The sequence below is a fragment of the Macrosteles quadrilineatus genome, unplaced genomic scaffold (genome assembly GCF_028750875.1).
Source record: "Macrosteles quadrilineatus isolate MER2022 unplaced genomic scaffold, UCM_ALF_1.0 Scaffold_8__2_contigs__length_117827958, whole genome shotgun sequence".
Taxonomy (NCBI): Eukaryota; Metazoa; Arthropoda; class Insecta; order Hemiptera; family Cicadellidae; genus Macrosteles; species Macrosteles quadrilineatus.
Window position 1 is genome coordinate 46,641,887 of NW_026542601.1, and position 18,302 is coordinate 46,660,188.

Consider the following 18,302-nt stretch of genomic DNA (forward strand, 5'->3'; position numbering starts at 1 on the left):
GCTCAAATTTTACAAAAATATAGTTACCATACCAAGGATGGTCATAGGACTATCCACACTTCGGTACTGACCGTGGGCTTTGCCCCTTTAGCTTTAAAAGTTCTGAGGTGAGGATTTCAAAAGTAAATATTGATTGGTCTCCATGGCTGCTATGAGAACATTCAATGTTTAAATTTGTATTTCAATGTAAACAAGACCTGCCAAATTGCTTATTTCACAATTTCAGGCAGCTGATCCGAAAAAATAAATCTCATGTACTAAAAAAACGTTTGCAAAACTTACGACAGCTAGCCTGGCCATACTACTTGACCGAATTACGCGCGGTTGGTACTAAATGCAAGATATTTTCCTGTAGATGTGCAGAATCCCTTTATAAATTAAAATAGGCTCAACAATAAGCACGAAAAATGAATTTGAAATTAAAAAAAAATAGCATGGGTCTTATGGGTTGTTATGCTGGTGACAAAATAACTAAACAGAAAATTTAAACAAATTCCAATCACATGTTTTATTTAGAGTGTGGGGGGGAAATGGAGAAGTCTATCGATCGTCTGTACATTACATATTTTTTTGCGAGTTTTCAACCACTAGACAGATGATTTCTAATTTACTATATTAACTATTTTACGGAGTCGTTCAAAGAAGGAATTTTCTGTGGCAGTTAGATTAATGTATCCGCCTGCAATACTTAAATGATATGGGAAGGGAGGGAAACAGGTCCACGACGCTGGAAGTGGTAGAGGAAGTCGTAAAGGCAAGCAGTGCGGTGTGTGGGAACCGTTTGGGGCAGTTGGATTAACGTATCTGCAATACTTAAATGCTATGGGAAGGGAGGGGAAACAGGTCCACGAAGTAGGAAGTGGTGAAAGAAGTAGTAAAGGCGAGCAGTGCAGAGTGTGGGAACCGTTTGTGGAAGTTGAATTAATGTACTTAAATGCTATGGGAAGGGAGGGTAACAGGTCCACGAAGTAGGAAGTGGTGATGGAAGTAGTAAAGGCGAGCAGTGTGGAGTGTGGGAACCGTTTGTGGAAGTTAAATAATGTATCTGCAATACTATGTATAAGACTACACTGTCAGAGTAATCTAATGACTTTCCCCGAGCAAAGCTTGGTACCCAGGTATTTACTAGAATACAATGCCGTAAATTTGAGCTCATAATAACAGATGGGTAAAAAGTGGCAGATTCAAGAAATATTTGAACGGTTGCCATTTTGACTCGGTTGTCCGTTTGAGTTTGGGTTTACGGCAATGTATATTACTTAATAAAATCTTGGATTTTATACCAAACTCGACCTATGCTCATGCTATTCAAGCATGTATTACAGTAGCATGTACAGTATTAAAACTTTACGGATAGGTTGAAAATAATCTTATATATTAAAAAAAACGTATGCAAAACATATGACAAATAGACTGATCATATTACTGGACCGAATTACTCGCGGGTTGTACCAAAAGAAAGGTTATTGGTCCTACATGTGCGTGTTTTATTTGTATTTTGAAAATTTTTATGTTAGTTGGGTCAGAAATGGAAATTAATCTTTTGTTATGGAGATTTAACATGGGGCCAAAATTTTAAGCTTACAACAGCCACCCTGACCATACTACTGGACCGATTTAAACGAATGTATTGTTGTTGTCTATGGAAATTGCCAGAGGTGCTGTGTTTTGTTTGTTTCTGCTATGGAATTCGATCATTTGAGTTTTGGAACTGTTTACAAACCAATGTAATATTGAGCTGATTTGACCAATTGATTTCGTCTTGAGGACGCGCACGCATGCTGCAGACAATGACAATGAGGTATCTATCATCAGCAAACAAGCACCGAGCCAGGGGAGGATCCATCAATGAATGGCATCGACTGTACTTCTATTTTATGTGAAGCCAAATTGATTTGGGGGAAGAATATTGTGTTTATCAATAAAAGTTATAAGTATAAAAAGAAAAATATTATTTACTGTTTTACATAAGCTGTCTCCATATGCATTTCAATAGTCTTGGCTTATTGCCGTTCGGCTTGGTTATTAACAATTTACTAGTGTAAATCTTCCTCGAAATCGAGGAATCGCAAAGAAGTAAAGGAGTTATTTAAAAATAAATAACTTATTTAAGAACAAATATAAGTCATAAATTCCGATGAGTTTAAAAAAGTCAACTCAAAGAATACGTAACTTATGATAATACTCACAATGTACTTAACAGTTCAATATAATCAACATTTCTTGTCAATATTTGATCATTTTTCAAAAGCTGATCTGGCTTTTAGTGTATTGTAAAAATTTTTCGGACCACTTATAGCCGCAATATGTTGTCCATGTTGGTATTTGTCAATGATAATGTAGTCTGCATAGTATCATAGATAAAACATACTCCCTTAGTAGATTTCTCATCCTTATGGAACAGCTGAAGACAATTTTATTGTTAGTTCATGTACGGTTTATGTAGAGGTCGTGTTTTTTTTACAATTTGTTTCCCGTTATTACAGCCATTTAAAACCTCGTTTAGCCAAATAATTCGATCTAATCATAAACAATAACTTGTCCCCTAGTTATATAACCAAACAGTAAAGCACAAATCAAGAAATTAACCCTAAAATAACGGAAACAAAGTTTCATCGACACTAGCGCCTTTGTGTCACTTACATGAACTAGACACGAAAAACGTGCTTCAAAATTTACAATGGGACGAGAAGTCTACTTGTGTTGGTTAGTCTATGATAGTATCACCCATTGTCGCCAGTACGTTTACAAATTTCAGTCTTTATTTTAATAGCACCAAATAACCATTAACTACTTATTTTCTGCATTTAAGCTCTCTGTCACAATTTTACAATTAACATATGTTCTTCTTCTCACTTTTAATTTCTGACAACAGCTGGAGTTTCATAACAATATTTGTTTCCCTTGTTAATCTTATGGAGAAATATGAAACTTTAAAGGGCCCCAGGGCCTCACTCTCTAATTATTTCCCTAAAAAGAAAGTTTCCTGCACAACTTCACGTTACGCTCTTTCCAATGACACCAAAAACATGTCAATCAGTTCAGTATTTTCGGAGGAGTAATTGTCACAAAAAACCTGCTTGCGTATTAAATAAGTATACTAGCGAACCTGTGCGGCTCAATGCCCCGCAAAATAACATTTGAATTTAGAAAACAAATTTATCGTATCATATATTGACGTCGAAAATTAAATACAGTAATAATGAAGCCTTGGAAGGGAAGCAGTCCATCCATTTCCTAGCTGTATGTGTATTATATCAAGGCCACACTAAAAAAATAGTTTTTTTTAGTGTGGCCTTGATTATATTTAGTTAATTAATAAGTGTTCAAGTTCAAGTATGTTATAGGCAGCGAGCAAGGTTGTAGGGTAGTTATTTTTTAAAGATTTTTAAAACACATTTAACAAAACATTTTACCATATCAAACCAATAGGCCTATGTAGCATATTTTGAGGGTCATAAAAATGCTGCTTGAAGAAAACACACTTTTAAAAATAAACAATAAAAAAACAATATTTTTATCACAAAAGCACTTCCATGAATACTACGATTTTAGCCTTAAAGTTACCTTCAGGAAGATAACCCTGGTCAGAGTTTTCCGTAACGAATATGCGTGTCCTATTAAAAGATGTAGCCTTAACTAGGTGGCGTTCGCCGAGGCATCCACAAAATTGAGCGGAGTCATCAAGGGTTCATATTATATTGTTTTTGTCATACTGCAGTAAAAACAGTCGTTTTTAAATAACTTTTAAGCTTTAAAATTTTAATTTAAAATTTTTTAATTTTTTTGCATTGCGGCTCTAAAGTATCATTTTTACTCTTTAGTGAGGAAAAATCGTTTTTAACCTCTATGGAGTAAAAATCAGCTGTTGTCAAATCAGTTGTAAATATCTATTGAAAGTGATTGCATGTATCGAAATATGTATCGATTCGTGCTTCGTAATCATTTTAACCTACAGTCTACAGTCTCTTCCCATAGCATTTCAGCATTGCAGATACATTAATCGAACTGCCACAAACGGTTTCCAGTTCCCGCACTCCACACTGCTCACCTTACTACTTCCTTCACCTCTTCTTACGTCGCGGACCTGCTTCCCTCTCTTCCCATAGAATTTTAAGATTGTAGATACCTTAATCTAATCGTCATAAACAGTTCCCAGACTCCAGACAGCTCGCCTTGACTACTTCCTTCACCACTTCCTACGTCTCAGACCTGTTTCCCTCCCTTCCTTTAGCATTATTGGATTGCAAATACCTTAATCTACTGGTCATAAACGGATACCACACTCCTTACAGCTCGCCTTTACTACTTCCTTCACCACTTCCAACGTCACGGACCTGTTTCCCTCCCTTTCATTGGCATTTTAGGATTGCAGATACCTTAATCTAATCGTCATAAACTGTTCCCACACTCCGAACAACTCGCCTTTACTACTTCCTTCTCCACTTCCTACGTCACTGACCTGTTTCCCTCCATTTCCATAGCATTATTGGATTGCAAATACCCTAATCTATTGGTCATAAACAGTTTCCACACTCCGGACAGGTCGCTTTGACTACTTCCTTCACTACTTCCTACGTCACCGACCTGTTTCCCTCCCTTTCCAATAGCATTTTTGGATTGTAGATACCTTAATCTAATCGTCATAAACGGTTTCCTCACTCCAGACAGGTCGCTTTGACTACTTCCTTCACTACTTCCTACGTCGCGGACCTGTTTTCCTCCCTTCCAATAAAATTTTAGGATTGCAAATACCTTAATCTTATGGCCATAAACATATCCCATACCCCGAACAGCTCGCCTTTACCACTTCCTTCACCACTTCCTACGTCGTACCTGTTTCCTTCCCTTCCAATAGCATTTTAGGATTGCAGATACCTTAATCTAATAGTCATAAACAGTTCCCACACTACAGCTCGCCTTGACTACTTCCTTCACCACTTCCTACGTCAACGACCGGTTTTCCTCCCTCCCCATAGAATTTTAGGAATGCAGATACCTTAATCTAATCGTCATAAAGAGTTTCCACACTCCGGACAGCTCGCCTTGACTACTTCCTTCACCACTTTCTACGTCGCGTACCTGTTTCCTTCCCTTCCAATAGCATTTTAGGATTGCAGATACCTTAATCTAATAGTCATAAACAGTTCCCACACTCCGGACAGCTCGCCTTGACTACTTCCTTCACCACTTCTTACGTCGCGGACCCGTTTTCCTCCCTTCCCAAAGAATTTTAGGAATGCAGATACCTAAATCTAATCGTCATAAACAGTTTCCACACTCCAGACTGCTCACCTTTTCTACTTCCTTCGCCACTTCCTACGTCACGGACCTCAAGCTAGTGTCGTCATTTGATTATATTTTTAATCCATACCGTTTCTGTTCTAATATCTGTGGAATAATCCTAACAGCTATTTCTTTATCTACTGCATTTAAAAGTCAACAGCTGATCATAGGCCTATGTCTTTGTTTATGTGTCAAATACTGCTTCCATCAGGATTACATTGAAACTTTGGGACCCAGTGGGGCGGATTCCTGTGAGACTTTTTTAACGCCATATAGATGTTGGCACTCACCGATATGGTCTTTATCACCATGCAAAATTTGAAAACGATTGATTCAGCCATCTAGGAGGAGTTTGCGTATTACGAAATGCATAAGAGTCGACGTATAAGAGCTTCGCTCGCTCCGCTCAATTAAAACAACGTATAATATAATTGCTCATGAAATGAGTTTTAATAATTAATTATTCTATATTGGCGACGAGAAAATGCCTACGAAAACAGACCAGTCTCAGTATAAGAGAGTAATTGACTGTAGTAACATGTCTTGCATACAAGATAGAATGAGCAGATTTTCATTTAAAGAGTATAATAGTGAACAATTGTGGGAAGACTACATAACTCGTTTTGAGTTGACCTGCAGAGTTAAGGGACTAGGTGGTGCTAACACAGAAGAACAAGCGGTTCGGCGAGATCTTCTATTGGCAAATATCGGAGAGGAGCACCTCTGGGCACTGTCGGACCAGATGTATCCAAGCCTGGGAGGAGTGCACCTACGACGAAGTCAAAGAGGAAGCCAACCCGTTGTTCAAACCTACAAGGACCCTTTTTTAAACAAGGTTTGAGTTTGAAAGAGTAATAAGAAAAGATGGTGAGACATTTATTTTGTTTTATAACAGATTGAAGCCTTTAGCTAGAAGTTGTAAATATGGAGATAGCTTAGATGAACGAGTACGAGATAGGTTTGCAGTAGGAAGCAACTGTCCAGAATTTGAGGTCGAAGTCAAACAAAGATGGCCCGAGGGAGTTAATAACCGAGGTGAGCGTGTTAAGTCAACAGTACTGTAATACTAGAGTTAGCTCAATCTATGGAACGCGCAAGAGAAGAAGTTTACAAACATTCATGTAAAAATGAGATTTTCAAACTAAGTGACAGTAAGGAAAAGAGGAAACCAGAGGTACAGAAATATACTGGTTTCAATAGGTGTTATAGATGTGGGTTTACACATGACCCTAGTGAAGATAGGTGTCCTGCTGTGTGCAAGAAATGTTCAAAGAGATGCCACTTCGCAAGAATGTGCAAATATAAAAATAATTTTTTCAAGAGAACAGACGGTAATTTGATAAAAGTATATGATTATTGTGATAAAACTTACGATGATGAGTGTAGTTCTGATAATTGATGTTAGTGGAACGCAAATTATGTCAGTCAAGAGTAAGGTTCCCAGAGCTACAATAGATGTAGAATTGAACGGGTATAACGTTAGAATGGAGTTTGATTCCGGGGCTCGGGTAAGTGCTATAAGTTTGTCTTTTTGGGATAAGATGAATTCAAGTGGCGAATCTCTCAAAAAGACGTCTGATGTCATCACTGGCTATGGGAAAAATAAACTAGAAGTCATGGGTAAGGCTTTTGTGGACGTTACTTTACGTAATCGTACTAAGCGATTGCCAGTTATTGCATTACTAGAAGATGATGTTTCATTACTTAGGTTGCCGTGGAGTGTAGCTTTCAATCTTAATTTGCCTAGGGAATGAAGAAAGTTATAGAAAAGAGTTACAAAAAGAAGTTGAGGCATTAACTCAGGAGTTTCCCGAACTCATTCGTGATGAGCTAGGAACTATATCCGACTCTAATGAAGTTATCCATCTAAATAAAAGAAGTCAGACAACACCGTAAGACAACACCTGTATCTTACGGGGCGCGATGAGTTCTATTCCCCTTAAGGGAGGCAGTGGAGCGAGAATTACAGAGATTAGTACAGGAAGGAGTTTTGGAAGCAGTGGACCCTTCCGAAACACCAATAGAATGGAGTACCCCAACAGTCAACGTAGACAAGGGTGTAGGTAGAGTAAGGATCTGTGGCGATTTTCGTACAACTTTGAATCCAAACATCGTCCCGGAAAGACACCTCTTGCCAACCTTTGATGACTTGACTTCCAAATTAACTGATGGAAAGATATTTTCAGTCATAGATCTTCGAGATGCGTACTTGCAAATTAAAGTACACCCCAAGTCACAAAAGTATCTTACGATAGCAACTCATGTAGGTTGCTTTTGCTACAAAAGGTTGCCTTTCGGGCTTTCTTCGAGTCCGGCAAAATTTCAAAGGTACATGGAAAGTTTACTAAAAGGACTTAATGTCGGAGTTCTACTTGATGATATAATCATTTCTAGCAAGGATAAGACTACCCATATAACCACTCTTAGAGAAGTTTTGAGTCGGCTATAATCAAGTGGAATAAGATCAAAACTGTCAAAATGTAAGTTCTTTCAGAAATCCGTAAAGTATTTAGGTCATACAATAGATGGGAATGGTATTCATCCCTCCGAAGACAAAGTTGAAACCAAAAGACACGCACCAAGGCCAAGAAACGTGAAAGAATAAGAGCTTTTCTAGGGGCGCTAAATTTTTACGAAAGGTATATACCTAATCTTCATGTGATCGCTTCGAACTTGCATAAGCTGACTGGTACGAAGACTAAATGGAAATGGGCTGAGACCGAACAAACTACGTTCGACAAGTTGAAGAATATCCTGTCATTAGAGAAGACATTAGTCCCATACGACATATCAAAGCCGATCATTGTTGAATGTGATGCTTGTGAACAAGGGGTTGGTGTAGTACTGTTACATTTGATGCCGGATGGAACGGAAAGGCCAGTCATGTACGCCTCGAGAACACGTACGGAAAAAAGGTGTGCTACAGTTGACAAGGAAGCGATGGCGTTAGTTTTTGCAGTGAAGAAGTATAGACAATACCTCAGTGGGAGCCTTTCATGGTGTGGACTGACCACAAGCCACTTGAAAGAATATTCGAAATGCATCGAGGTCTTACCAAAGTAGTAAACAACCGTTTGGTTCGTTGGGCTTTGTATTTAATGGAGTATGATTTTGAGATCCAGTACATCAAAGGACAGGATAATTGTTTGGCTGATTTTTTGTCTCGGTTTTCACTCAAGACACAATAAGTATTGGATCAAGATGAGAAAGAGATTCGAGCATTGGTTCAAGAGAAAGTTATCCAAATCATGAACTTGTACTGGAGTATAAGAAATACCCAAATATGAAGAAACTTATAGACTACCTGGAACATGGTTGGCCAAAAGATACAGGAAACTTACCACCATCCATGAAACCATATTGGAATAAGAGAGAAGAGCTGACATTAGAAAACGGTATAATCATGCGATTAGGAAGAGTTGTGGTGCCACAGATTTTGAGAGAAAATGTATTGAAAGAACTCCACAAAGGACGTCCTGGAATAGAGGCTATGAGGTCCCTATCAAGGTATTATGTTTGGTGGCATAATCTGAATAAGGATGTTGAGTTGTATGTCCGTATATGCCACCCTTGCCAGAGTAACCGCTCATTTGACACAGAAGTACCTCTATATCCTTGGGAGCGAATTCATCTCGACTTCGCAGGCTCATTCGACAACCGATTCTGGTTAGTAGGAATCGATGCTTACTCAAAATGGGTCGAGATTGAAGTAATGGACCGTACAACAACTGCTGCTCTTGTAAATAGATTAAGGACTTGGTTTTCGAGGTACGGCGTTCCTAAAAAAATTGTATCCGATAATGGCACCCCCTTTACGTCCAAAAAGTTTAAGACTTTTTGTAAGAACAATAACATATGTCATGTCACATCGGTACCGTATCATCCAAAAAACAATGGTTCAGTAGAGAGGATTATCAGAACGTTCAAGAGTAGATACAGTGCTTGCAAACAAGAAGGTCTCAGTTCATCACTTGCACTTTTACAAGTGTTGCTTGCTTATCGGAACAACCCACAATGCCACAAAAGACCACAGGACAACCACCATCAGTCCTTTTCTATGGTAGAAGAATACCAACAGCTTTGGATATGTGGAGTAGTAACAGCAGAGAGAGAATAGAGAATCAAGTGTGGCGACAGAAGTACTATCACGACTTAAAATCCAAACAAAAGGAGTTTTCTATCAAACAAGAAGTGTGGGTTCAAAATGAAACGAAGAAGGGCTGGAGACCAGTAATTGTATAAGAAAGGACGAGAGGGCACACAGTTTTAGTTGGGGGAGAAATAAAGAGAAAACACGCTGACCAGCTGAGAGCAAGAGAAGGTGCAACTGATCCACCCCAATGGAAAATGCAAATGGAACCTGAAAGTGAGTTTCGGAAACTCAGCCTAAATTGGGTGGGGAGAAATGTAGGATTATTGTTATCAGCTGAGTTATAAAGTTATGAATCATCTGCTATTTGGTTTGTTTACATTATTGGTTAGTTTTTGTAAATAAATAGTTTTGATCGAGTTTACTTAAAATGAGTTTTAATAATTAATCTATATAAATAAAATTACAGTTTTGTCTGTACATTGCTTAGAATCATGCAGTTTTTGGTTATTTTTACGTTTCATAGCCTAAGAAAGCCGAAACGAGTCTTATCTCAATTTCTGTCTGTATGTCTGTTTGTCTGTTTGTTTGTCCATTCTGTGACTCCGTCTGTAACGCCAAAATGTCATTTTACGCGGCCTACTCCTAGAAAACTAGAGTAACGATCAAGGTTCTAATCGTTTTTCTGTATTTACTGGATTGGCGAGAGTGTCTTTGGCTATAAAAAACATGGCCTCGCTTCTTTGAAAACAAAATAACGAACCACCAAAAACCCAATTTTGTTAGATTTTTGTCAAATTTTCTCCCAATGTTTACTATTACATTTTATGAAATAACGATCAGCTGTTTGGATTAGTTCTCACTTCTAGCTGTCACTGATATGTTTACATTAAAAGTTGTTTACAAATACCGCAACCATTTCCGATCAAGTTTAGTCAGCACATCCAAACCAAGTGAGATTAAAAACGTTGTGCCTTACTTAACCGGTTTAATTAATCGCAAGTGCAACGATTGTTCTTGAGTTTTGATAACCGGGGAAAATACCGTGAATCAGTGTTGTATTAGTGCAAGGAAACTTATTTTTTTTTTAATCATCGGCACCAATACCGTAGCTTACAAAGGTTTCCATTCATTGACGGCGCTTCAAGGACAGTTGTGTAAAGTGCAAAGTAAAAAATTACAACTGCAGTGGGTGATCGTGGATGTTGCTGCGATCTTGGAAGATCTGTCTGATTTCGCTGTGATCGTACCGTAACGGAGGTTTAACTTAACAGATGTAGGCTAAACTCGCTTTTCCAATGTGTCACTTTTGGTTTCTACTTACTTACATTTCGACAACGATATCGGTACTTTTCCTACTTAGGAAATAAAACAACAAAAGTACAAAACCCCAGATTTGTGCGTTTTTTTGTCACATTTCCTCCGAATGTATGCTAAATATATGTACCTACCGATTATCGTTTAGAGATTACGTAATCTTTTAAATGAGAAACCTTTGTTTGGATAAAGGTGGTTTCTTCAAACTGCCATTAATATGCTAACATTAAAAGCTGCTTACAAATAATGCTATTAATGGGAAATAACTTTGATTTTCGAAAACTAAAAAAAAAAAAATTAAAACCAAAGGAGATTAATAACTTCGGTACTGCACCACATCAAGTGAAAGTTTTTTTAGCAAACCATAGTAAGTTTTTAAAGCTTTACGTTGTTAAAGTTACATGTTACATGTTTTGTGGCCTGTGTATTTATTTATTTATATATTTGCCAACAGATTAATTAGCACCTATAATACAGTTTGATTAGAAGGACAGTTTGAATTAGTCGTAAATACTACAGTTCTTTTCTCAAATGTAAACGTTGGTTTTTGGTACTGCTACTTTTCCTTTGAACCGGTGGTAGCAGTAAGAATAATTTTTACATAAAAACATATCACTATTTTCATTTTCACTATTTATTTATAAACACTGCACCTTATTGCTTATTAAATTTAATTGATGTATTACTGTATAATTTTTAGCGTTTTCTGTCTGGACTCAAAAATGTTGTGTGGACTCAATTCTGTATTTGTGTGTGTATGTCTGTTAGTAACGCAATTAAGTCCTTATTTTTCGTGGAAAAGACAAGAGCACCATTGTTAATAACAATTTCGACCCGAATAAAGTGGGCAGTAGTGAGGTTGAGGTAGTGTTTTAACTTCTTTTAACCAGTGTGAAAAGTAACTTTAAATTACAGGCCTACCTTAGGGCTATGCCTCATAGACCTATACTGTAAAGCAATTATTTTCATCGTTTGATATAAAATATGGACTAACACGATCGGGTGACATTTAATTGCAAAGCATTCGTTATGGCTTTGAAACTGTCAGATATTGTATTTGAGAAGGTTTATATGTATTCCTAAACAGTTATAGTTTTGCCATCATATCTGGAAAAATGCACACTAAATATGCAAACCAACTCCTGTTCTGAATATAAGGTTTTAACTTACTACTAGATTCCCGTACGTAGAACGGGCAAACAGCTAGTTATTCTATAAATAGCATACGACGAAAATAATTTCAGCAAAACTTATAAGTCATACTCACCTTGGAATTCTTTACAAAATGCAGTGGGTAGCTGAAAAAATAAAAAATAGAGTTTTTACAAGTCATAAGTAGATTCTGTTACTATCGTTAACCGTTGAAGCCGGACTCACCAAAGTCCATTCACAAATGTCGGTGGTTTCAGGGGAAGGTTTCCTGGAAACCCCCACTACTTTTTAGCTTAATCTCTCGTATCATCTGATCAGCTGTCGGTTGTAGTTTCAACGTTAGAGTGGAGGGGATGGAATCGCTGCCCCTCAAACCGTCTACATTTTTTGAATGGAGTACTAAGAGCGTGCTTCGTCAAGTCAATATATAAGCAATACATAAGCAAAGGAGTGTGGTATAAATGACGTAAACTTAGCCCAGTTACGAAATGCCTAATCTTTTACCCACTCTTATAGACTTATAAATTATTTTGCACACACAGGAAATTTTTTACATCACTATACATCCATTCTGCTCACAACTATTTATATAGCCTATGAAATCGCTATTCTAACTATTCCAGTTTGATTTCTCGGCCGTACATCGAAAAACAAGTACAGAAAACACCCATGAAAACAGATTATAAGAGCACATGAAATCTGCTTCGACTGTTAAATAATTTTTCCAATAGAACAATGTACGGAATGTTATGAGCTTTGATACATAACTATGTAATTTACTGTTTAAACGTAAATTACAAGTTTGAAGCATGGATTTTTTACAGCTAGAAAAAAAACTACCTTGACATTATTTAGTAGCTATTGATATCTGTCGGTTATCATACATAGTATTCATTCCATTTTCAAGAGTGAAATTTATAACTTTGTTTTTCAGAGGAGATATTTTAATATGTAAATAAAATTCCTATACAAATTAAGTATATTTTAACATTTTATTTCTAATCTTTTCAATTATAACAGTACAGATAAATGGAAATCGGAATTAGTCTGAGACATAGTATTCTCATATGGTATTTTTTTTTACCATATGAGAAACATAAATATAAATCTCAACTATACATCCAGGGTGCCCCAAGAAGAGGTTTAAACTTGGATTTTAAATTACCTGCCCAATTTAGCACAATATTTTGAAAGGGTGGTGTGGTGAACATTTTTTTTAATTTGTTTCCCAATTACTACTTTCTTCAGCTATTACCTGATATGTTTACTGTTATGTAGTTTTAAAACCCTTTTATGAAAACTCAATTTCTAGGAATAACTTTTGATGTTACTCAAAAAGTGATGTATACAAAAACCCTGAAATCGTCTGATTTCTTCGGTAACATTACCAAAAGTAATATTCCTCAATCAAACAGCCGTTCAGCATACGTGACGATAATAAGTGACAAATAAGTTATAAAGCTGTAACCCACTAAACGAACCAGGTAACAAGTTAATGTAATTAGTACTAGCAGCCAGCGTCACTCACTTCGTGACTTAAAAATCCGTGATATATTTGAATTAATTTGCTATTTTTTATTGCTCTTTTTTATTGTTCAATATCATATATTTTTACGTGATAGACTAATGATTGACTTATCCCTGACTTGTAATTTTTCAAAGCAAACCCTAAAAACTTTGTAATTAGTTTTTTTCAAATACTAATGAAACATATTACGAAAACACAGAATCTAACTTAAGTCATTTTCTTCTTTACGTTTTATACAAATGACATTAGAATATTTTACTTGAATTCACCAAAACATCACCAACTGTAATGATAGTCCCATTTTCGTATGGATGTAAACAAAATTGTATTATGGCTATCTGTTTTGATATAAACAAATTTAAACTTGAAAAAGTTCAGATGATTGACAACAGAATCCAGCAAAAATTCTGAAATTTTAAAAGCCTATAGGACGAAAAGCTTTCACGAGATATCATCCAAACCCGCAAAAGGCACATCTAGAGGATAAGAACTTAAAATTGATACCCATTATGCCTATAAAAATAAATATTCAGGGGTCGATTTGCTGAATACAAAAATCCAACAAATTCTTTCAATAATATAGATAATTAACTTGCAATATGCGACTATTTTGCTTCTGAATATGTTAGGAAACTATTTTTTGCTAAGAACATGTTTTTATACTTGTTTTAAATCTTTCAGCGCATAAATTGTCAATTCATATTAAATCCACAATTTAAACGTCTTTGTGGGACACCCTGACACTTATTTGGAATCTTCGCCACCACTTGATTCGAGTAATATTTCGTACCATTTTCCATTGATCGCTTTTACTGTAGGAATTTCCCCAATCGTAATATTTCCAGTTTTTCACCTCACAATTTTCACAAGATATCAAAGAGTAGAATGTAGCAGGACATGTGATTTTGACCGTAAAAATAATCAATTTAACGTCGTGTTCATTGTGTTCTTTCACGTTAAAATCACGAAGTGTGCTTAGAGAATCGCATCGAACATTCTGTATGATGCCTAAGGAGGACGTGTCTTCTTTAAGAACTTGCAAATAAAACTGACGCTCCGTTTGATCTTTTTCATTAGGTCTCATAATGGACTTTTCGTAGCATTTTAGTGTAAGCTTTTTAGTGAGGCCACTGTTTGGATCAGGCGTAAATTCATATTCTGCAACCAATTCATGTTCTGGTAGGAGAGTTCCAATATCTCGTTCATTTGTATAATCTGCAAATAAACAAACATTGATTACGTAAATTTCCAAATTATTACTAGAAATTCAATTGAGACTTATTATTAGATATTGCTGTTAGATAGTTCATTTATGAACCTGGTGTATTCTCACAGAAATGCATATTATTTGGTCAATGAAAACATAAATTTTCTTAAGTCTATGATAATGCACAATAAGCTTCGGTTGACGTGCTTGGACCATGATTCCTCCCCTCACAAACAATCAAGTCTATAATAAAAACACACAAAAACATGTATTTGTACCGAAGATGGAGTTATACGAAAGCAATCATTATAATTATTGTAGTGAATGCAGAGAAGTTATAAAGTTAAAGGTTTTGAGGTACCGGTAGCCTATGTTTTCAGGAGTATAAGAGTGATTTGCACCCTAATGTTTACTGTAGACGCAAAAAGTGCTTGTTTTTCAAACTATACTGAGTTTTACAATTTTAAAACAAAACCAAAACCTATCAAGGCAAGGGGCAATATTGTGGAAAGATACAGTAATGCTTTTGACTGTTTAAACTTACTTAACGTGTAATTACATAATCATTTTTATGCCTTGGTGTATTAGCGAATTTCCCTATAGGGAAGTAGCTATTTTTTATATTGTTCGCTTTTTTAATTATAAAAGCTATTGTCCTAATAAAAATTGGGGTGTACCGGTACATTAATTTTTTTCCATACCCTACAGTCTACAGTTTTAAATGCTCATTTATATATTGTACTCATGTCGTGTTTTGATCTGATGTTCTACGAAACTAGATTTCATAGTTGTTCTATTTACTAATTTTAAAGCGTACACTCATACTTGGGATATAATACACAGTGGTAAATATAACTAAGCGACTATACAGAAACATTTTAGCATTCATTACCGAGGAACAAACACGATTAACTTTCAGCACCTTATTCAAAATTAAATACAGTAAAAAATTAAATAGAACTAACAATTTTAAACAGACTTTTAAAACAGAGGTACGAATCTTATACTAAATATTATACAACAATGATAATAATAATAATGAATGTAGTTATTTAAATAGCAGTGAAATGAAATTCGATTTATTTTCCTTTAGGCATTGTACAAATGCAATGTGCATCGTCAATATATCCAAACACTATACACGACTTAACCTAAGGAAAAAACATGCAAACACAGCACGCAAAATAGGCTTATGCCATAGACAAAAAGAATTCTTTTTGTCTATGCTTATACTCACATTTGGCTAGAATGTCAGATAGCTCGAGAATACTGACTCTTAGAAAAATATACACAATTTGCATCTTAAAATTATTAATTTTTTATTTAATTTTGTATAGGTTAATTTAATTTAAATTTTATTTATTAAAATAATTATTAGTATAATATGCATTTAAATAGTGATGTGCCATGATCTGGCAATGGTTCTAGTCATTTCCTACTTAAATTAGTAAAACCTTTAAATCTTGATATTGAACATTGTGATGCGTTGATACGGTTTTAAAAGCAGTAATATTCCTATATATTTAGGATTATTAGAGTTAAACTTAAATGTAATTCATTTGTAGTTCATTCACTTACGAATTGTAGGACATGTATCATCACCATCGCGAATCTGAAAAGGTAAAAAGAAACAAACATAAGCTTGCAGAATAAATGAATATTGCTACTCAGTATTCAGTAATATTAATACAATATTCGGTCAAAAGCATGAGAAATGGCAAAGCCCCTGGTTTAGACAATATTGCGGCCGAGATCCTAAAATCTGGCGATGTCGCCACGGACCTACTTCATCCACTACTTTGACAGATTTGGCAAGAGGGGAGAACACCAAAGGAATGGAAGAAGGACATAGTTGTTAAAATACCAAAGAAAGGGGATGTAACAATCTGTAACAATCGGAGAGGTGTTACCCTTTTGTCAGTCCTAAGCAAAATGCTGGTCAGAATAATCCTAAACCGGATAAAAGGATCCATTGAACTGAAACTAAGGAAATAACAGGTAGGTTTTCAGGAAGCAAGAAGTTGTGTGGATTTAATTAGTACTCTCTGAGTCCTACTAGAACAGAGCAAAGAATTTCAAAGTACTCTCTGCCTGGCATTTGTCGATTTCGAGAAGGCCTTTGACGCATTGAAACACCAGGTGCTGTGGCATGTTCTACAAGAATATGGCCCCCTTAAATCATAAATATTATCAAAGCCATGTTCAATGGTTTCCAGTGTCAGGTTTCGCAGCAGGGAAAGTTGACTGCAGCAATCCTAGTTAAAATAAGTGTTCGCCAGGGCTGCATCTTATCACCAATACTGTTCCTTTTGGCACTCGACTCAGTTATGAGGAAAGTAACAAATAATAGAAGGCGGGAAGTGCTGCAGTGGGGACTGAGGGAGTGGCTGGAGGACCTTGACTTTGCTGACGACTTTTGCTTGATTGCTCAGAGGTACACCGATATACAGGCGAAACTAAGTTCTCTACAAAGAGAGGCTGAAGAGGTGGGCCTTAAGATAAATGTGAATAAGACAAAGAAAATGGCCTGAAGATGTGCCCCAGCGGCATGAAACAGCTGTAGTTATCACTTACTACACAAGGATCGTTCGACGCAAAAGGTAAACTAAACCATTTTATATTGCAATTTTCGATCCAGAGGCTAACCCATCATGAAAAAAAAAGAAAATGAGGTTGGACTCCAGAGTAGCCTAAGCCTTAGAATTAAACGGGAAGGTGATTGAAGAGGTTGACTCTTTGCCAATAACTCAACAGCAAAGCACAGCAGACGGAGGAGCAAGGAAAGATGTCAGGAGCCGTATTGGGAGAGCTAATGCAACATTTATTTATCCAGCGTTACCCAATATGGTGAAATAAAAATGTTCCAATGAAAACCAAAATCCGCATCTTCAACACAAATGCCAAGTCTGTCCTTCTATATGCCAGTGAAACTTGGAAAATGGATCAGCGTAGTACTTCTCAGCTCCAGGTGTTTGTAAACAGGTGTCTCAGACGTATAATGAGAGTGTTCTGGCCAAACACTATTTCAAATGAACAGCTTTGGGAGGCAACGGGGCAAAAAAAGATCAGCTTGGACATCAGAAGACGGAAGTGGAGGTGGCTGGGTAACATTCTTCGGAAGACTGATGAATCAATTGATAAGAAGGCCCTGGAATGGAATCCCGAAGGGACGAGCAAGGGGGGAGACCCTGTGACACCTGGAGAAGAACAATAACGAAGGAAGCTTTGAATGTCGGGAAGACCTAGGGGCCGGCTGAGGGATCTGGTGCAGGACAGGGATGGATGGCGAGCTCTTCTCGATGCCCTATACTCCCGCTAAGGAGCGACAGGAAATAAGTCTGGTAAGTCAAATACAGTTATAGTAGGCCTACATTAAGCTGAAATACTGTAATAGGTTTGCTTCCAATCAGCCAATTAGGTTGCAACGAATTTCCAAAAATGGAACTAGCCAATACCGCAGATCTCATGGTTAAACCTAGATCTGATCTAGACCTAGATCTAGGGACTGATTTAATTTTTCGTTTTGAGGTCCCAAAAGAGACCTCAAATATATCAGTTTAACAAATGTGTAAACTTACGTATTATATTAAATTCCACAAACATCTCAAATTATGAAAATTTGAATTCTTTTTCTAATAATTTTGTACTTCTTTAAACAAGATAATTTAGCATACTAAATCATATTGGTAAGCGAATGATTACGGATAAAATACAAAATTTCA

At 36.4% G+C, this 18,302-nt stretch overlaps 1 protein-coding gene across 2 annotated transcripts in view; it reads right to left on the bottom strand.

Annotated features, from left to right (window-relative positions):
* The window catches only part of LOC129000855 (uncharacterized), a 253,328-nt gene that overhangs the window by 7,380 nt on the left and 227,646 nt on the right, over positions 1–18,302 (bottom strand). For both annotated transcript variants that reach the window (XM_054427905.1, XM_054427904.1), the window contains 3 exons: positions 16,159–16,192; positions 14,164–14,588; positions 11,961–11,991 (listed from right to left, as the gene is read on the bottom strand). In XM_054427905.1, the coding sequence (XP_054283880.1) occupies positions 11,961–11,991; positions 14,164–14,588; positions 16,159–16,192 (490 nt within the window). The remainder of the gene's footprint in view (positions 1–11,960; positions 11,992–14,163; positions 14,589–16,158; positions 16,193–18,302) is intronic.